The sequence below is a fragment of the Schistocerca nitens genome, chromosome 2 (assembly GCF_023898315.1).
Source record: "Schistocerca nitens isolate TAMUIC-IGC-003100 chromosome 2, iqSchNite1.1, whole genome shotgun sequence".
NCBI lineage: Eukaryota > Metazoa > Arthropoda > Insecta > Orthoptera > Acrididae > Schistocerca > Schistocerca nitens.
In genome coordinates, this window is record NC_064615.1 from 880,002,360 (window position 1) to 880,024,270 (window position 21,911).

Consider the following 21,911-nt stretch of genomic DNA (forward strand, 5'->3'; position numbering starts at 1 on the left):
CATTGTAGCTGAAGGTAAGCTCTGAAACAAGATGTTATGATATGCTAAATTGTATATTTTTTATACAGACAAATCTGAATCTGCTATGCATCAAGCCAGGATATTCACGAGCTTTGAAAATTGCTTGTTATAGATTAATAAACTATTGTATAAAATGAACCAAAAGACCTATGCACTCTGCTGCTACTTTGGTGGATCAGATGGAGCTGATTAACCCATTGCAATGCTGATAGGCTGAAGTTACTGACTAATGAAGTTTTTAAACCTGGTCAGAAAATTTGTACCAAATGTAGACATGAAGTGGACCAAAAAGAATCATCCCACTAGGATAAGCAAGAATCACCATCCACTGAAGATATGGATGTTGTTGATGCTTGCTTTACTGTTTACTTTTTCTTTCTTCATTCTTTACTTCATTATCATCACATGGAGAGTCACCACTAAAGCTTCAACGGATCAGCAAAAGGGATTCAGTGGGATAGATAAAGTGCAAGGTTCTGAAAGCCCAATGCAGCATTACTACGGTAATTGCCACTGATGCTGGTGTGAGCAAAGTAGATATTGCACAAATACAAACCAAACAGTGCCAAAACTGTAAAGATACAGACATCTTAATTGAAGAACTTAAGATTAAACTTCATACTTCAAGTAATTGCAATAAAGTTCAAATTTTGATCCTGGCCTCAAGTAGCTGGACTATTGAAAAACTGGTTAAAGAATTTGCTGTTCCAGCTAAAACGGTGAAGAAGGCTAGGAAACTAAAGATGGAAGATGAGATTTTGGCAACACATGCAAACCGAAAAGGGGAAAAGCTCAGTGTTGAAGTAAAAGAAAATGTCCTCACTTTTTTTTTTTTTTTAGATGATGAGTTTTCTCATTTATGACTCGGCAATGAGGATTGTGTTGCAGGAAGAATAAATGGGGAAAAGATTCACAAGCAGAAATGCCTGCTCCTTTGTAACCTGAAAGGAATGTTCATTGCTTATTGTAAACAACATGGAAATCAACTAAGCTTCTCAAAATTTTGTGAGCTTGGGCCAAAATGGTGTACTATAGTTCGTGCTTCTGGATCACATTCAGTGTGTGTATGTGCAATTCTTCAAAATGTCAAATTAATGTTGGCTTCAGCAACACCCATCCAAGTTGACGACAAGGATTTGATGAAAAAAACTGTATGCAGTTTGGAATCAAAAGATGATGTGCTGCAATGTTGTGAGGAATGTCCAGGAAAAATGCAACTAGAAGCTTTTTTTGAAGATGCTTTTAAAGACTGTGACCCTGAAGAAACAGTAGAACACAAGCAGTGGGTCCATATTGACAGAGATACATTAGAGACATGTCAGAGAACTGTTGAATATTTCGTGGAGGCACTATTTTTGAAAATTACCGGTTTGAGAAGCCATCACCTTCTGTCAAAACAACAAAGTTTATACCTTAAGCAACTAGAAAGAAATCTTGCAGAAAATGAATTAATTATATTGATGGACTTTGCTGAGAATTCTTCATTTGTTGTTCAAGACGCTTGCAAGGATTTCATTGAGAGAATAGACAGGCCACATTACATCCATTTGTTGTCTATTTTGGTGGCAAAGAATGTCAAGAATATTAGCATTTGTATGATCAGCAACTGTCTCCGTCATGATACCACTGCTGTTCATGCCTTTCAAATAAAGTTAATAGCATATTTAAGAACAAATATTGAAAACATTAAGAACATTTATTACTTTAGTGATGGTTCAGCTGCTCAGTATAAGAATTTTAAAAATTTCATCAATTTATGTCTGCACGAAAAGGATTTTTGGATCACTGATCACTGCCGAATGTATTTTTTTTTTATTTTATTTGTTTTTTTTTTAACGAGCCATGCTAGTCTTCAGAGGCCCTTAGGTAACCACATATTGACTCCATTGATTTATTCAAATTCTATAATGTTGGTATTCCGGGCATAAAGTTATTTATATACCAAAAGAAGAGATTGAAAAAATTCAGCCTGATCAAGAAACAAGGTTTTCCATGGGGCATGCAATACCTGTGACAAGATAAAGTCATCAATTTAAGCCAATTAATTGTAATCAGCTCAGAGTAAGCAGAGTTTCCAGTGATGGTACAGCATTCACAGTTCATGCCTTCAAAGCAGATGAAGAAACTCCAGCAATCTCAATTGCAAGTTTACAACAAGGACAATATGTTGCATGTATGTATGACAATTGTTGGTGTGTTGGAAATGTGTGTGAAATTTCACATGAACAGCAAGATGTCCTCATCAACTTTATGAACCCACATGGTTCTGCTTATTCCTTCCACTGGCCAGCTGCTAAAGACACCTGCAGGATTCCTGAGCAACATATTTTCATGGCTTTTTAGAAGCATCATCATCATCAGGAAGACAATACAGTTATCCACAATCTGCCCTTGACAAAATTGTAGAACTGTTTAACCAAAAATGGTACTGACTGTTAGCATTTTTGTTGTGCAAATTTGCTGTATAGTGTATTACACTTCTTCTTAAGATGTGTTAAATTAATGTTTGAAACTGATTTATATACTGGAATAAAAAAATTAATTGTGGGACTTAATGAGGAAAATATTTCACTGTTCAAATAGTAAATTTTGAAACGTATTCTTACTCATCAAAATGCAAGATCCAGAAATCAAACAATATAGCTTGGGAAGCTTAAAGCATGCTCTTCCAACTGTAGCAATAAATAAAGGATTGAACGAGACACATTTGAGATATTTCCTCCTGAAAATAACCTAAAATTTGTACATAGAAAATTTTGGCCAACTTTGGAGAAGCATATCTTTTCATCTAGGCGTCCAATCTTAACTAAATTTGATCCATGTATAGAAATCACAGGTAGGAATAACCGTGTGAAGTTTTGGTGTGAGTGGTTCATAATGAAAAGTAGCAATGGCTCTCAGAATAGTGCGCAGAGTTTTTTAGCCACTTTCGAGGCATGTATCTGTGTTTAGGTGTGGCTAAATCCCTAATTTCTGCTATGGTGAGATTCAGCATAAAAAGTTGTATATGTACATTAAAGCAAATGATCAAATGTATGCTAGAGCTTTTCAAAAAGCATAGCAAACTTGGCACATTTGAACCTTCGCATGACCATATAGAACCTTCACACCAAATTTCATTAGATTTGGAGAGGGTCAAGTGGGGACACCTGGTTCCCTTGACGTGCAGTGACCCTATAATATATGGCCAGCCGTGCCAATAATGTTATTCAGTGTTTCCTCCTTATTGGAATATTTTCCACAGATGTGAAATAAAGATACAAGAGCCTTCCAGGCAGATTAAAACTGTGTGCCGGACCGAGACTCGAACTCGGGACCTTAGCGTTTCGCGGGCAAGTGCTCTACCAACTGAGCTACCCAAGCATGACTCACGCCCCGTCCTCACGGCTTTACTTCTGCCAGTACCTCGTCTCCTACCTTCCAAGGTTTGCAGGAGAGCTTCTGTAAAGTTCGGAAGGTAGGAGTCGAGGTACTGGCAGAAGTAAAGCAGTGAGGACAGGGCATGAGTCGTACTTGGGTAGCTCAGTTGGTAGAGCACTTACCTGCGAAAGGCAAAGGTCCCGAGTTGGAGTCTGGTCCGGCACACAGTTTTAATCTGCCAGGAAGTTTCATATCAGCGCACACTCCGCTGCAGAGTGAAAATCTCATTCTGGAAGAGCCTTCAATTTAAAAATTATGTCTAGCTTAGTATGGCCAGTTTTTCAATTGTTAATCATTTGCTGTTCACACCTGACGTTATCCAAATGTTCTCCCATTGCTTCCTTGTGTGACTCTCATACAGAAGCTCTCCTGCGAACCTTGCAGAACTAGCACTCCTGAAAGAAAGGATATTGCGGAGACATGGCTTAGCCACAGCCTGGGGGATGTTTCCAGAATGAGATTTTCACTCTGCAGGGGAGTGTGCGCTGATATGAAACTTCCTGGCAGATTAAAACTGTGTGCTGGACCGAGACTCGAACTCGGGACCTTTGCCTTTCGCGGGCAAGTGCTCTGCCAACTGAGCTACCCAAGCACGACTCACGCCCCGTCCTCACAGCTTTACTTCTGCCAGTACCTCGTCTCCTACCTTCCAAACTTTACAGAAAGTCTCCTGCTAACGTTGCAGAACTAGCACTCCTGAAAGAAAGGATATTGCGGAGACACGGATTAGCCACAGCCTGGGGGATGATTCGAGAATGAGATTTTCACTCTGCTGGAGACTGTGCACTGATATGAAACTTCCTGGCAGATTAAAACTGTGTGCTGGACCGAGACTCGAACTCGGGACCTTTGCCTTTCGCGGGCAAGTGCTCTACCAACTGAGCTACCCAAGCGCGACTCACGCCCCGTCCTCACAGCTTTACTTCTGCCAGTACCTCGTCTCCTACCTTCCAAGGTTTGCAGGAGAGCTTCTGTAAAGTTCGGAAGGTAGGAGACGAGGTACTGGCAGAAGTAAAGCAGTGAGGACAGGGCATGAGTCGTACTTGGGTAGCTCAGTTGGTAGAGCACTTACCTGCGAAAGGCAAAGGTCCCGAGTTGGAGTCTGGTCCGGCACACAGTTTTAATCTGCCAGGAAGTTTCATATCAGCGCACACTCCGCTGCAGAGTGAAAATCTCATTCTGGAAGAGCCTTCCAATTTAAAAATTGTGTCTAGCTTAGTATGGCCAGTTTTTCAATTGTTAATCATTTGCTGTTCACACCTGACGTATCCAAATGTTCTTCCATTGCTTCCTTGTGTGACTCTCATACGGTGTGGCAAATGAATCCAACATGTTAGATCAGAAGTAATCAATGTGGTCCCTACTTCCCATTAGTGGGCATTCCAGCTTGCCTGGTGGACACTAGGTGGTAGGGATTTTGAAAACATTGTCAGTAGGTTTTCATAAAATTTTAACATAAAATATAAGTCCTGTAATTATTATTGAGTGCTTTAACTTGCAGGAATTCTGCTTTATGAAAGTTGTAAAGTAAAATTATTTCCCTACATTATAAATCACCATTGCTGTGGAATTAGTGGGTGGCTAGAAAAGTTTACTACGAAAAGGGCTTCAAAAGTGGGCAGAAGCAGAAAAAAGGTTGACTACCCCTGCAGTATAATGAGCATCTATATTAAAATTAATTATAATAAATTATCTACAGCTACAGAATTGAGTATATTGTTCCTGACAGTGTTATAGGCCCCATCATTGCATTACTTCTCTTGATCTGTGGAGATAGAGACTGGTTCACTTATATTAAGCTGGCTCCCATGATCTGTCTATTCACAGCGAGTGTTTCTTGCTTCTTTGCATGTGCATCCTCTTCCAAAGGCTGTCTTCCTTTGCTTTTCTGTATACACTCTACTAATCTCTCCTCTTCAGTGTACCATCACATATTCCTGCTTTTGACATTATCATCCTTTCTTTATCTTTTGTTTCCATTTGTATCTTGTTGTTCCTTTTAGCGTCTGTGTCTGAAGCTCTCAGCGCATCTGAGTGCCATGCATAGGTCCTGGGTTCAGTTCCCAACTCAATACTGCTAAGAATTTTTCCTTGGTGTGATGACTGGTGTCCATCTGCTTCGTGAATCCAGTGGAGAAGCTATTTGAATGAGAATTAGAGACTCCCAAGGTCTGGGAAGCTGACAGTGGCCAGGAGAGCAGCGTGCTGGCCCCGTGTCCCTTCATACCTCATGCGAATGATACCATATGGCAGAGGATATCATGAAGACATGATCAACATCATGTGGTCCTCTAGGCCTGGTCACAAAGTTAGTTAGCTTTAAGGTAGATTTCATACAAAAGTTTGAGAATCAAGATTTAGAAATATAGTGTAGGGAGAAAACTAGCTGTGAATATTGCCTGTCATCCACCACCATTAACTGTTGTAAATACAGTGTGTACATAAAGTCTGGGAACATTTTCAATTATTTATTGCACAAAAACTAAACATTGTACAGATGTCATACATATTGCATTTTGTAAAGAAACTCTGAAAGTTTTTTTACAAACATTTGATATGTGAACCACCTATTTCTTTGGACTCCTTATGAATGTCTCTCGTATGCACTCCACATCCGTTTCACTCACACTGGGATGTCCACTTCTCTTTGCTGGGCACAAGCAACCCGTCCTATCAAATTTGTTGTGCCAGTGGTAAATGGCCTTCCTTGTTGGTGGCTTCTTACCATACTTGGTTCTAAACATCCGTTGAATAGCTGTAGCACACTTGTTTTTGTCGAACTCCAGCACACTGAAAGCTCGCTCTGCACCTGAACTCGCCGTGTTTGTGACTAGTGCTGACTACTGGCAAATTACTAAACTACGCTGTGGTGGTATATGGTACGTGATATCTGTACAGTGTTTGGTTCTGGTACAATAAATAATTGAAAGTGTTCCCGGACTTTATGTACACCCTGTACTCACAGAAGCTTTGAGCTTCACTCAGCAGGCTGATGGTGATTGTGGCGGCGGTGGTGGTGGTGATGACGACGACGACGACGACGATGATGATGATGACTTGTTTTGAAACGCACATCCAGTCAGAATCAAAACATGAGTGCAATGGTGAGATGCAGAGTACTGTGCCTATTTCCATTGGAGATATCGAAAGAATTGTTTCTGAAACTAACATAGAATGTGACATAATCACAACAGATGATATGTAGGAACAGGAGCTTGTAGTGGAGATCAAATTGTATTTTTGAATTGCTTGTCATTCCTGTATCTTCCAATGTGATCGCTGCCGGCCGCAGTGGCCGAGCGGTTCTAGGCGCTTCAGTCTGGAACCGCGCGACTGCTACGGTCGCAGGTTCGAATCCTGCCTCGGGCATGGATGTGTGAGATGTCCTTAGGTTAGTTAGGTTTAAGTAGTTCTAAGTTCTAGGGGACTGGTGACCTCAGATGTTAAGTCCCATAGTGCCTCAGAGCCATTTCAATGTGACCTCTGTTGAGGCAGCAAAACTGGAAGATGGGTCTGGAACTCTTGACTATAAAGTTTTGAGTATGGCTGGATGCAGCAGTTGAGGAGGATAAAGTGAAACACAGCCAGTCAGTTGCAGAAACAAAAGGTTTATTCAAACTCCAAAAGATAGTTAGTCAAGAAATCATTCACACGGGAGAATCGTACAAACATACCATCATTTGACCATCGGACAGACTCCTGTATGGATGGCATAGTAATAAGCATACCTGGCATAGAGAAACAACTGAAAGATTTGAAAGCAAATAAATCACCAGGTCCAGATGGAATCTCAGTTCGAGTTTACAAAGAGTACTCTGTGGCATTGACCCCTTACCTAGCTTGCATTTATCATGAATCTCTCTCCTGGCACAAAGTCCTAAGTGACTGGAGAAAGCACAGGTGACTCCAGTATGTAGGAAGGCTAAAAGGACAGACCTGCAGAATTACAGACCATTATCCCTAACATCTGTTTGCTGCAGAATCCTTGAACATATTCTCTGTTCAAATATAATAATCTTTCTTGAGACAGAGAAGCTTATGTCCGCGAATCAGCGTAGCTCATGCAAAACTCAGCATGCCCATTTCTCACATGTTATGCTACGAACAATGGATGAAAGGCAACAGGCAGATTCTATATTTACAGATTTCCCAAAAGCATATGATACGGTGCCCCATTGCAAGGTGTTAATGAAGGTATGAGCATATGGAATAAGTTCTCAGATATGTGAGTAGCTTGAAGACTTTTCAATAATAGAACATCAGATGTTGTCTTTGACAGTCAGTGTTCATCAGAGACATCAGTATCATTGGTAGTGTCCCAGGGAAGTGTAATAGGACCGCTGCTGTTCTCTATATACATAAATGATTTGGCGAGCAGGGTGGGCAGCAATCTACAGTTTTTTGCTGATGATACCTTCGTGTACGGCAAGTTGTTGAAGTTGAGTGACTGTAGGAAGATACAAGACTACTTAGACAAAATTACCAGTTGGTGTGATGAATGGCAGCTAGTGCTAAATGTGGAAAAATGTAAGTTAATGCAGATGAGTAGGAAGATCAAACCTGTAGTGTTCAGATACAGTGTTAATAGTGTCCTGCTTGACACAGTCAAGACTTCTAAATATCTGGGTGTAACGATGCAAAGCAGTATGAAGTGGAACGAGCATGTGAAAACTGTGGTAGGGAAGGCGAATGGTCGACTTCCGTTTATTGGGAGAATTTTAGGAAGGGAAGGCGATGTTCTTTCTGAGAAACACTATTGAGAAAATTTAGAGACCCTGCATTTGGAGCTGACTGCCGACCGATTCTCCTGCCGCCAGCATACACTATGCGTAAAGACCAAGAAGATAAGATATGAGAAATTAGGGCTCATATGGAGGCATATAGACAGTCGTTTTTTCCCTCGCTCTGTTTGCAAGTGGAACAGGAAAGGAAATGACAAGAAGTGGTATGGGGTACTCTCTGCCATGTACCATACTGTGGCTCACAGAGTATCTGTGTAGATGTAGGTGTAGATAATTTTTTGGTGGTATGTTAAAATTGTAGCCATAAAGCTCCAATGACAGAAAAATGTACCTCCATAATAGTAGAACTATACAATTCAAGCTGGTTGTCATTAGACAGTACTTCACAAGTGTAACTAGTGAAATACTGCCTAATGACAATCAGAGTTATTTGCATGGTTTTACTTTTATGGATGTGAATTTTATCTTTCATTGGCACATTTTTAGTTTTTAATGTATCTCCACAACATTATATGTAACCAGTGTAACCACTGGTCTTTCGAAGAAGACTTTTTAAGTATGTCAAAATATAGGTCAAGGAGTTTGAATGAACCCTTCATTTCTGAAACTGATTGGCTGTGTTCCACTTCATCCTCATCTCCACTATAGTGATATACGGACATGTACATTCAGAAAACCCAAAACTCAAATGTACGAATCACAAACTAATATGCTTTAAATTTTTAGCTTCATGGAGAAGTGCTCATTAATTTTTCAGTTCATTACATTTGTAATATGTGAGCTTGTGGAAGTTTGTTGTGTTGTTTGAAAAATAAAAAATAAACTCCTATTGGAATATTACATGGAGGAGAAAGTAATTTATATTCAAATTGAAGCCCACTCACAATTGCCATGCCCCCACTCCCCTCCCACCTTCTTCTCCCCTTCTAAAATGAAAATCAATCAAACTGAAGTTTTTATAATGAAGATAACAAACAGAAATATTTTCTTTATGTAAACTAAATGCTTTTGAAGCATCTCTGGCTCAATAAAGAAAATCCTCCTTTAAATGCTTATATGGAAGGAGAGTGGGGGGGGGGGGGAGCTATTAAAAAACTAGATAGCACATCATCTTACATTGTTGAATTTTTGTATCTCATGACTAAGTTAATGTAGGAGTTAATGCAGTCAATACTAATCTTACTGCTGTTCTGGTTCCCTCTCCATTTTTTTCATTCAGCTTTTCAAGTGTAGTTTTATTTGGTCAATTGATCTGTGATTCATGAAAAATTGATTTCAGGTACATGTTTAATCCAAAGAAGCTGAGAGAGGCTCATGAGTATTGTCAGGAGAAAGCGAGACGTGCTTGCATAAGAAATGAAAATGTTATAGTTATTGATAACACTAATGTTCAGAAGTGGCCAATGGAGTACTACTTTCTGTTAGCGTTTAAAACTTGTTATACTGTTGTCCTAGTGGAACCACAAACACCGTGGAAAGATGATCCCCTTTTTTTATCAATTAAGAATCAACATAATGTACGAGAAGACACTATTCAAAAGAAATTGGAACAGTGGGAAACAGTCTTGCCACTTTATTTTGGCTGGTTTCTGAATGAATCTGATTCTCGTATGCTGTTACTTGTTGGTCAGGCATATCTTGAAGAGTGCCTGAAGTTACCTGAATTTGAAGAAGATTTCCAGAGTTTTAGCTCATTGGAAGATAAGTCAGGTAATCACTTTTCATCATTTTTAAAACTATGTTTGGTCTCTTGAAATTATATACTGTCACACAATTCCACACATTCAGAATGTCATTAAAATGTAGATTGTTGAGAAAAATAAGTAGATTAGTCAAATCAAAACAAAAGTAAACTGTGATTGTATGTTCTCATACTAGATAAATTGCTTATACATACAAGAAGCTTGTGACTATTGTTTCCTAATGGGAAATTATGACAAATAACAAATATATGTATAACTTTACGAATGTTTTTCTGTGCTACCACTGTACTTGCGAGGGGAAGGTTTCAGATACGAACAACCAATTTGGCTCATATTTGGCAGGTTGCTTGTGTGCAACCTAAAATGAAAGACTTAAGATATTTTGGCTCCGTATCCTACCTCCCCCATTTTGAGACAACCCATATCTAAATTTTGTGACACATAATTGACTAATTGAAAGGTTTGGTAGATATTTGAAATTGAGGTTCACAAATGCGTATTTTCCCACAAATTGGGGAAAGAAACTGTTACGAGTGCTGTTTATGCACCCATAAGGTGAATTCTGTTCTACGAAAGTACCACTAGTTTACCAACCAAGGGATCTGGCTGGGGAGGATAGAACCCGTGTTTGATTCCCAAATGCATTCCACAAGTATATTCCCCCCTGCCCCTATTGTAATTGATAGTAATAGGAGGGTTAATAACATGATCAGTAAGTAATAATTATAAGATAGGCAAATAAATTTTTCATGTGACATGTATTAGTAAAGAATTAAAATTTTAATCCTGATTGCCTTACAATGGCTCTTTCACACACTCCGTTAAATGTCCTCAGTTTCCTTCAGTGAACTACATGGGTGGTACTTGTCTTCGAAACATATGAAGCTATACATGTGTCACCAAGAACATCTAATGAATGAAATCTTTGCACAATTAAATCGTTCCTTCAGAAAATTTTGCAAAAAACAGTATTGGTTGACATTTTAAAATATTTCATTTTTGTGAATTAATTTTAGTGTATAACCCTCATACAATTACATAACCTGAAAAATCGATTCAGAAAGTTGATCATGAATTATAGTTTGAATCATTGTTGCACCCATGCAGTTTTGCAATCCCACTTGGTTTCCAGAAGCGCATTGCAATTTTGAAACTAAAGTTCTGTACGACACTTCTCCGTAAATGAGCATAGCGCTGTTGACTGTTGATGATCCTTTGGAAAGAATATGCAGCAATATTACTCGCAGTTGTTTTCATACAATGAGATTTGACATTTTAATTCTTTACTAATCCAAGTCGTTAGTGAAATTTATTTGCCTACCTTGTTACTATTCCCTACTGATTATATTACTAACCCACCTATTCTTACTAATTTTGATAGGGATGAAACTATAAATAAAAAAAAGTGCAGAGTGCATTTGGAATCAAACAAAAGTTCTGTGCTCTCCACCCAAGTGCCTTGGTTGCTACACTAGTGACACTTTCATTGACTAACATAAACCTTTCTGGGATATAAGTGGCAGTCTTAACTTTTTGTTTCTTTGATTTATAGCAAAATTTGCATTTGCGGGCCATGTATATGATAATGAACAGTGCTCAGTTTTCAGTTACCTGCAGATCCTGTCACTTTTGATTCAGTTGTATACTCTGAACTTTAGGGACGGTTTTCTAAAAACCAGAGGTGTGTTGAGCCAAAATATCTTACAATCATCATTTCATCCCCATTGACGCGCAAGTCGCTGAAGTGGTGTCAAATCGAAAGACTTGCACCCGGTGAATGGTCTACCCGACGGGAGGCCCTAGTCACACGACATTTACATATATTACACAAGCAACCTGCCAAATATGATTCAAATCCAGTTAGTTGTCTCTGTCTAAGGCGTCTCCTTGTTAAAGAGGGAATGTATTTTTTATTGTACCATTGTTGAATATTTTCCACGTTACATGTGTGAATAATGTACATGGGAAGTGTGCATTAATTAACACTATGACTTCAGTTCATAGGAAGCTGAAAACTGTATTATTTGCAGAAACAGTTCTTAAAAATTTGTATGTGTGTGCCTGCAGAAAGCTTTACCTGTTACTTTTAATGTAAACTACTTTTTTGTGTACATTACAATGTTTAGAACAGAGCAGGGTAATGATACGAAGCTTATTGGTCTATGAAAATAGTTTACTGTGTGTGAATGACTGTAATTGAACAGTGCAGTATATATGGTCAAATTAAGTTTCTAGAGGATTTTTTGGATTAGTATAACACTGCTCCCTAATTGTACATGTTGCTGTGGCATTACTACACTTCATTGGCACAGGAGGATCTCATATAATCAAATTGCAGAGTTTGAACATTACTAATGATAAGCTTTTACAGATGTAATGTGCTTTGTTAAATTCATACAGAACACAATGCTATCAGGTATCTAGATGAGTCAAAAAATTTAGCAGTAGATAAAATAAGGTGTTAGCACCAGGCAACAGGAGACCCATGCCTTAAATGGCGAGAGGAGGCCAAAGAGCTTCATCTTAAATGTCAGCACAGTGTTAGATTTCTGATCATGTGACTCAATTGGTCAGTGCTTAAGTGCCAGACTATGGTTACAAAGGTCTGGAGCTCAGTCCCCAGTCATCCAAGGATTTTTATCCCATACCTTCTGTTTCTTTCATGTTTGTCAATGTTGTTGTGAAAAATCCAGAGTTGCATTCTGAGTCCACATTAAACTATAGGTCACTTTATAACTGACTGGGCAAGTCACTTCAGAGATCAAAGGAAACACACAGCACAGCACCTCAAATAGGACCATGCCTAGAAAGCATTGTGGCACCCAAAACAACTTTCTGGTTTACCTTATAAAGATAAGTCATTGTCTGACCATACAGTTCAGTGGCACCTATTATGATCTTGTATGCACATTTTATTAGTTATTTATTGCTGTATTTCACTTTTAAGCTGCTATTGTGTTGCTAAGTTGGATTATGAGTTACACAATATATAGTTTGAAATTGAAAATTTGTAAATTGTTAACTATTTTCTAGTGCAATTTGTAGAATCAACTGAAATTTTAAAACTAAATGATATACAAAAATTATTTTAGATGGTGACATAGCACACATTTTAAAAGTTGTGAATTAACATGATCGTTCCCTAAACCCCCCCAGTGGGTCCGGGGGTAAGAATAGGCTTGAGGTATTCCTACCTGTTGTAAGAGGCAACCAAAAGGAGTTTCACAAGTTTCGGCCTTTATGTGAAGGTCCCCTGTAGGGTATGACCTCCATTCTTTAAAATTTTCCTGAAGAGCGAGCCAATTGGGGAAGGGCACCGTACATGGTGCGTTGTGTCCATCGTGCATTGAGATCTTTAGCCCACTTTCTCGTCGTCGCATTTCAGTCCCACTCAGTCTCCATCTCTTGGGCGAAGACACCTTCCTGGGTCCGTTTTCCACCATGCGCTATGCAGTGTCGCTTTCTGCGTTGATCTAAATTGGAAATTATTTTGTGTTAGGTCTGCTACTGATGTTCAACTGAATGGATAAGAAATGTTTTATTAGTATTTTTAGCTCACTCAAACAAGGAAAACATTTGTGGCTGCTAATAACCTAGACGTTAAATGCCTGAAACAACAAAAGTAGCAACCATCACAGGCTGGACACTGAATCAAGCATCCCTGGACAACTTTTGTAAACTTAGTCAACCCTCCTCAGATCTACGAGTTTAGAGTTTGAATTACCCTTCCGGCTCCATTCCTAAACATCACTTATTCCAATATTATTATTGTTTTGTACACATTTGACTTTTCAACATGGTAACAGGTACACATTACAGTTACATTCAATATTAAAAAAAGAACGTATTCAACACACTATAAGATGCTACAGACTTTAAGACACACCTGAATGCTCAAGTTTCTTAAATAACATTTTTACAATTTTTATTATTAGATTGCAAAGCGAGACTACTGAAAATCATCATCTGAACTATCTTCTTCTTCTTTGACCTCCTCTTCCCCCTCCCCTCCCCCCTCCTCTTCCTCTTCGTTGTCATTGTGGGGCTCTTCTTATACAAGATGGTCTAACAATAGGCGATTGTTGTCTGAAATGCGAGTTCTGTGTAAAGTGTCTTGTCAGTTGTCAGCTGCAAAGAGGCAGCGCGCGCAGTCTAACGGCATACAGCAGAACTGTTTGCCTCTATCTAATTCTAGTTTTGCGCTAGAGTGTGCTAGTGTCAGTTGGCTCTAGGAAGATGCTAGAAGCAGAAGTTCGCTAAAGCTCTGCTCATGCAGCAAACGGCCAGAACAAAAAATCTGTTATCATACGAAATATGTGTTGTTGTTGTTGTTGTTGTGGTCTTCAGTCCTGAGACTGGTTTGATGCAGCTCTCCATGCTACCCTATCCTGTGCAAGCTTCTTCATCTCCCAGTAATTACTGCAACCCACATCCTTCTGAATCTGCGTAGTGTATTCATCTCTTGGTCTCCCTCTACAATTTTTACCCTCCACGCTGCCCTCCAATGCTAAATTTGTGATCCCTTGATGCCTCAGAACATGTGTTACTAACCGGTCCCTTCTTTTTGTCAAGTTGTGCCACATACTCCTCTTCTCCCCAATTCTATTCAATACCTCCTCATTAGTTATGTGATCTACCCATCTAATCTTCAGCATTCTTCTGTAGCACCACATTTCGAAAGCTTCTATTCTCTTCTTGTCCAAACTGTTAGTCGTCCATGTTTCACTTCCATACATGGCTACACTCCATACAAATACTTTCGGAAATGACTTCCTGACAGTTAAATCTATACTCAATGTTAACAAATATCTCTTCTTCAGAAATGCTTTCCTTGCCATTGCCAGTCTACATTTTATATCTTCTCTACTTCGACCACCATCAGTTATTTTGCTCCCCAAATAGCAAAACTCCTTTACTACTTTAAGTGTCTCATTTCTAATCTAGTACCCTCAACATTACCCAACTTAATTCGACCACATTCCATTATCCTCATTTTGCTTTTGTTGATGTTCATCTTATATCCTCCTTTCAAGACACTGTCCATTCCGTTCAACTGCTCTTCCAAGTCCTTTGCTGTCTCTGATAGAATTACAATGTCATCGGCGAACCGTAAAGTTTTTATTTTTTCTCCATGGATTTTAATACCTACTCCGAATTTTTCTTTTGTTTGCTTTACTGCTTGCTCAATATACAGATTGAATAACATCGTGGAGAGGCTACAACCCTGTCTCACTCCCTTCCCAACCACTGCTTCCCTTTCATGCCCCTCGACTATTATAACTGTCATCTGGTTTCTGTACAAATTGTAAATAGCCTTTCGCTCCCTGTATTTTACCCCTGCCATTTTTAGAATTTGAAAGAGAGTATTCCAGTCAACATTGTCAAAAGCTTTCTCTAAGTCTACAAATGCTAGAAATGTAGGTTTGCCTTTCCTTAATCTTTCTTCTAAAATAATTCGTAAGGTCAGTATTGTCTCACGTGTTCCAATATTTCTACAGAATCCAAACTGATCTTCCCCGAGGTCGGCTTCTACCAGTTTTTCCATTCGTCTGTAAAGAATTCGCATTAGTATTTTGCAGCTGTGACTTACTAAACTGATAGTTCGGTAATTTTCACATCTGTCAACACCTGCTTTCTTTGGGATAGGAATTATTATATTCTTCTTGAAGTCTGAGGGTGTTTCGCCTGTCTCATACATCTTGTTCACCAGATGGTAGAGTTTTGTCAGGACTGGCTCTCCCAAGGCCATCAGTAGTTCTAATGGAATGTTGTCTACTCCCGGGGCCTTGTTTCGACTCAGGTCTTTCAGTGCTCTGTCAAACTCTTCACGCAGTATTGTATTTCCCATTTCATCTTCATCTACATCCTCTCCCATTTCCATAATATTCTCTTCAAGAACATCACACCCCCCCCCCCCCTCTCTGTATAGACCCTCTGTATACTCCTTCCACCTTTCTGCTTTCCCTTCTTTGCTTAGTACTGTGTTTCCATCTGATCTCTTGATATTCATGCAAGTCGTTATCTTTTCTCCAACGGTCTCCTTAATTTTCCTGCAGGCAGTATCTATCTTACCCCTAGTGAGATAAGCCTCTCATCATCATCAGTTATCTGCTATATTAGCAGGTCATTTGCCTCTCCATTTTCTGCGATCCATTGCTTCCTTCTTAAGGCTGCTGTATGTTGTACCGTCCATCATGTCATCCAGTATCAGGAATCTCTTCCTTCCTCGCTTCCTTTTCCCTTCTACATAACCTTCTAAAACTGTTTTTATTAGTCCGTCATTCTTTCTTAATATATGCCCAATCCAATTTCTTTTTCTTCTCTTTATTACATCTAGTAACTGTCTTTTCTCTCTCACTCTTCTTAGTACCTCTTCATTTTTTACTCTGTCCATCCAACTTATTCTTTCCATCTTCCGCCATGTCCAGATCTCAAAAACCTCCAGCCTTTCTCTGTCTTTTTTCCTCATAGTCCATGTTTCAGCGCCATATAGAAGAACACTCCATACAAGACATTTTATGAGTCTCTTTCTGAGTTCTCTGTCCAGACCGCTGCAGAAGATTCTCCTTTTCTTATAAAACACCTCTTTTGCCATTGCTATCCTTGTTTTAATTTCTGTGGTGCACTTCCAGTCGGTGTCTATCCTGCTTCCAAGATACTTAAAATTTTGCACCTGTTCTAGTGTTCCTCCATTCAGCACAATTTTTATTTCCTTATTTCCTCCTATTGCCAATACTTTTGTTTTATTTGTGTTAATTTTCATTCCATATTTTTTTCCGTTAGTTGCAATGGTGTCCACCAAATCCTGTAATTCTTTTTCTCCTGTGGCTAGAAGGACCATGTAATCAGCAAATCTCAAGCATCCTACTCTTCTTCCTCCAATTTCTACTCCTTTGTCATCAAATGAGCATTGGTCAATCATATTTTCCAAGTACAGGTTGAAAAGAGTAGGTGATAAACAGCATCCTTGTCTTACTCTTTTCCCTAGTCTGATCCAGTTTGTACTTTCTCCTTTCACTTTAACTGAAACTTTTTGACTAAGGTATAATGAGTTTATAAGTCTTCTGGTTTTCCAGTCCACTCTCTTTTCCCTCATAATAGTCACCAGCTTGTCCCAAACCACATTGTCAAATGCCTTTTCTAAATCGATGAAGCACATATATAGGTCTCTTCCTTTTTCAATAAACCTTTCTCCCAAGATTCGTAGGAGCCCTATTGCATCTCTGGTGCCCGTATTCCGTCTAAAGCCAAACTGCTCCTCGCCGAGATTCTCCTCTATTACTTTTTCAAGTCTTTTATTAATTATTCTTAACATCACTTTGGCTGCATGTGAAATGAGGCTGATTGTCCTGTGCTCGCTGCATTTCTTGTTTCCTTGTTTTTTCGGTAATGGAATCATTACTGTTGTCAAAAAGTCCTCAGGCCATTCACCACTGTCATATATTTTATTACATAACCTCAATATTTCTCTTATTCCATTGTGGTTCAAGCATTTTAGTATTTCTCTCGGTATTGTATCTGTACCTACTGCTTTGCCATTTTTCATTGCAGCAATGGCAGACTTTACTTCTTCCATTATGATGGTCGGTCCTTTCTCTTCATCACTTACACTGTTGTGTGATTCAAGTTCCAGAGTTTCTGGTTTGCTATTTGTGTCATATAGCTCTTTTATATATTCTTCCCATCTCTGGAGGACATCGTCACGATCTTTGTACACTATCTCTTCGTCTTTACTCAAAATTTCCATAGTAGCACTTCCTGCTCTGTTTTGTTCCCATGTCATAGTCTTTACTCTGTTGTATAGTAAGTCGTATCTTCCCTTCCTGTCCAGTTCTTCAATAAGCCTCTACATCCTTACATTTGTCCTCTAGCCATCCCTGCTTAGCCATTCTGCATTTCCTGTCGATCTCATTTTTGAGACCTTTGTATTCCTTTTTGCCTGCTTCACTTGCTGCATTTTTGTATTTCCTCCTTTCATCAATTAAGTTCAGTATTTTTTCTGTTGCTCAAGGATTTCTACTAGCCCTCATCTTTTTACCCACTTGATCCTCTGCTGCCTTCACTACTTCATCCCTCAGAGCTACCCATTCTTCTTCTACTGTACTTCTTCCCCCCATTCCTGTCAGTTGTTCCCTTATGCTCTCCCTGAAATTCTGTACAACCTCTGGTTCTTTCAGTTTATCCAGGTCCCATCTCCTTAAATTCCCACCTTTTTGCAGTTTCTTCAGTTTTAATCTACAGTTCATAACCAACAGATTGTGGTCAGAGTCCACATCTGCCCCTGGAAATGTCTTACAATTTAAAACCTGGTTCCTAAATCTCTTGTCTTACCATTATATAATCTATCTGAAACCTTCTAGTGTCTCCAGGATTCTTCCATGTATACAACCTTCTTTTATGATTCTTGAACCAATTGTTAGCTATGATTAACGTATGTTCTGTGCAAAATTCTACCAGACGGCTTCCTCTTTCATTTCTTCCCCCCCAATCCATATTCACCTACTATGTTTCCTTCTCTCCCTTTTCCTACTCTCGAATTCCAGTCACCCGTGACTATTAAATTTTCGTCTCCCTTCACTACCTGAATAATCTCTTTTATCTCATCATACATTTCTTCAATTTCTTCATCATCTGCAGAGCTAGTTGGCATATAAACTTGTACTACTGTAGTAGGCGTGGGCTTCGTGTCTATCTTGGCCACAATAATGCGTTCACTATGCTGTTTGTAGTAGCTTACCTGCACTCCTATTTTTTTATTCATTATTAAACCTACTCTTGCATTACCCCTATTTGATTTTGTGTTTATAACCCTGTATTCACCTGACCAAAAGTCTTGTTCCTCCTGCCACCGAACTTCACTAATTCCCACTATATCTAACTTTAACCTATCCACTTCCCTTTTTAAATTTTCTAACCTACCTGCCCGGTTAAGGGATCTGACATTCTACGCTCCGAACCGTAGAACGCCAGTTTTCTTTTTCCTGATAACGACGTCCTCTTGAGTAGTCCCCTCCAGGAGATATGAATGGGGGACTATTTTACCTCCGGAATATTTTACACAAGAGGACGCCATCATCATTTATCCATACAGTAAAGCTGCATGCCCTCGGGAAAAATTACAGCTGTAGTTTCCCCTTGCTTTCAGCTGTTCGCAGTACCAGCACAGCAAGGCCATTTTGGTTAATGTTGCAAGGCTAGGTCAGTCAATCATCCAGACTGTTGCCCCTGCAACTACTGAAAAGGCTGCTGCCCCTCTTTAGGAACCACACGTTTGTCTGGCCTCTCAACAGATATCCCTCCGTTGTGGTTGCACCTACGGTACGGCCATCTGTATCGCTGAGGCATGCAAGCCTCCCCACCAACAGGAAGGTCCATGGTTCATGGGGAATAGTTAATATAGTTAGTATATTTTTTATTCTAATAGTATCTTGCGGACCCCTCTGGCATAGCTCGTGGACCCCTGGGGGTCCGTGGTCCACCTGTTGGGAACCACTGCTCTAGACCGTGATTGTTTTATCCACTGACCCATTTGTTTGATTGTAGGTCATTTCAAAGCTCCCTTCAGCATGAATTTGTGTTGGGTTTCATACATCATCCATTTGTTAATTTCCTCTCTCAAATAGGCTTCAAATGGTTTATTTACCAAGACATGAAGTGGTTGCAGTTGTGGAGTAAGTTGTCCTATAATAACAGCAAGCTTTACATTTCGCTGTCTCAATTTTCCTTGTTTTGTTTGTGAAAAATTATCGTTGTATTAAGTTCAGTACCATCATAACAACATGAAAGGATTGTTTCATGTCCACTTTTTTATAGTTACAGTTGTAGCACCTTTCATGGCAACAGTTCTGTTACTTGCCATGCCAAATGTCAGAGTTTCATCCATGTTCACTATTTGGCTTAGTTTCACACTGGTTTTCTTTCGATACTAAATAATAAAGTGATCGAAAGATAATTGTTTCTCTTCATGTTGTGGTATCATTTTCCAAGATATTTTGGTTCATATGCTAAGTCCATGATGCTTCATAAACCTGTAGCACTGTCCAACTCCACCCTTAAAGTCCGTTAACTTCCATTGAAGTACTTGTTTATGAGTGTGTATTTGAATCATTTTTGTATTGATTACAATACCATCTTGTAGTTTTGACCATTTTGCATTTAGTCCTCTATTTGCACATTTAGTTTTCCTGTTTTTTCTTTACTAGCACCCTAATCGCAAATGGTTTTTTCTGTTGGTCGAGGGCGCTGTTTCCATGTTCTTCTGCATATGCTATTACTTTCAATTTATAGCCCACATCATATGAATACCTTTTATTTTTTTCCATTACGAAACTTGTTACCAACAAAAAGTATTGTAGTGTTACAGATAACACAAATTTCTTTCAGTTCAAGTTCACTGGCACAGTAGACTGGAATCACGCATCATAGGCTAGACAGTGTTCTTGGTTTGTGATGGTGGTGTGGGAGGGAGACGGTGTTATCAAGCTTTTGGGAGGGAGACAGTGTTAGCTTGTGAATCCCTGCAACTTACATCTGCCGCTTCGGTGCACTGCTGCTGCCAGTTGAATCCAGTGTTGCCAGATAGGGGTAGGTTTCCTTCAGCATTAAAAATATGGCCATTTTTAAGACTGGCGGGAATTTTAAATCAGACACTGGACATTTTTATATTAATTTTGAGTATAAGATGCACCTAGGCCTTTTTTTCCCCCAAGGAAAAAGGTGTGTCTTACAGTCCATAAAATACATTAATTACAATTTATGTTAGCTCTTTTCGTTTTATGTTACATGGCTGTGAACTTCAAGTGTGTGTGTGTGTGTGTGTGTGTGTGTGTTTGGTAGATCGCTGTTCTCTCTATTTGCACTGAACACTTTATTGCACTTTCAGTGTCATCTATGTCTTCTATGCCGAGTCTCCCAGTATTCCCTAAATAACTTGTGGGATATCGCATTTGCTGCATCATCGGTTTCTGCACTGGTTGAGGGATTTTGTAGGGAACTGGCCAGATTTTTACACAACTCCTGTTTGTTGCTCTCCACTACAGTTATGTTACAGTTTTGGATTAATGTTCCAGAGTCTCGTACCTCATAAGTATGTGGGATAAAGGCTAAATCCTGTTAAGAAGTGTACCATGTTTTAACTGGGTTTAATGTCTCCATGAATAATAAGTATACACTTCAGCTCTTATCACTTTGCCAATCCGTCTGTCTTGTGTCCACATGACAGTTTTTGAACAGGAACTTACTACTGTAGAATTTAGTAATTCTTTGGACTTTATTGATGTTACCAATCCTCAGCCAGTGTCACACATGACTATACCTCATAGGCAAGCCTGTCAGGTATATTCCAAATATCATGGGAAGTGATTCCAGCAGCTTGGGTGGAAAACTCCAAATAGTAGCGCAACTCTCTAACCATGCCTCACATTTACCCTGTTTCTTAAGAGGTAGACACATTGTGTCCCCATGATGACTGCAAACATTAAATGTTGTGCGATGGTATGCTCCAGATTCCATAAGTACCAGTTTGAATTCAGCGGAGCCTGCACATGCTGACATGCATTATTTTGTTTTCTTTGCCTACTATATGTGTCAATGCTCTATATAGCATTGGGTCTCACCCGAATATACATGCAGTTTACCAGTTTGTTCGCTTCAGTAGCAAGCTTGTTGGCCACATATGACCACTATATGTGCTCGAGCATGCCACAAGCTCTTTGGGCCAAAATGACCACCAACAGATGGTGTACATATGCGTCAGTGCTCTGTGATTTATGGTATGCCTTTCTGTCACCCTGCTTTTGCAGTTCTTGTAAAAGCTTTTGTAAAGTGCATCTAGTATCGGGAGTTTCCACATTCACACAAATATCAACTGTCACCATAAGTTGTCAAAGGTACTTGTGATGTCTGTCGCTATTGTAATCATATAATTTGTCAGAAGTGTTGTGTATTATGTACATTACAGGTTAACAGCATCATACATGGACTGGCATCACCTGAAGCCAAACTGACGTGAGCTAACCCCCATAAG

At 39.3% G+C, this 21,911-nt stretch overlaps 1 protein-coding gene across 2 annotated transcripts in view; it reads left to right on the forward strand.

Annotated features, from left to right (window-relative positions):
* Positions 1-21,911, forward strand: part of LOC126237177 (2',3'-cyclic-nucleotide 3'-phosphodiesterase-like) — an 81,777-nt gene that overhangs the window by 38,402 nt on the left and 21,464 nt on the right. For both annotated transcript variants that reach the window (XM_049947050.1, XM_049947051.1), the window contains one exon: positions 9,463-9,893. In XM_049947050.1, the coding sequence (XP_049803007.1) occupies positions 9,463-9,893 (431 nt within the window). The remainder of the gene's footprint in view (positions 1-9,462; positions 9,894-21,911) is intronic.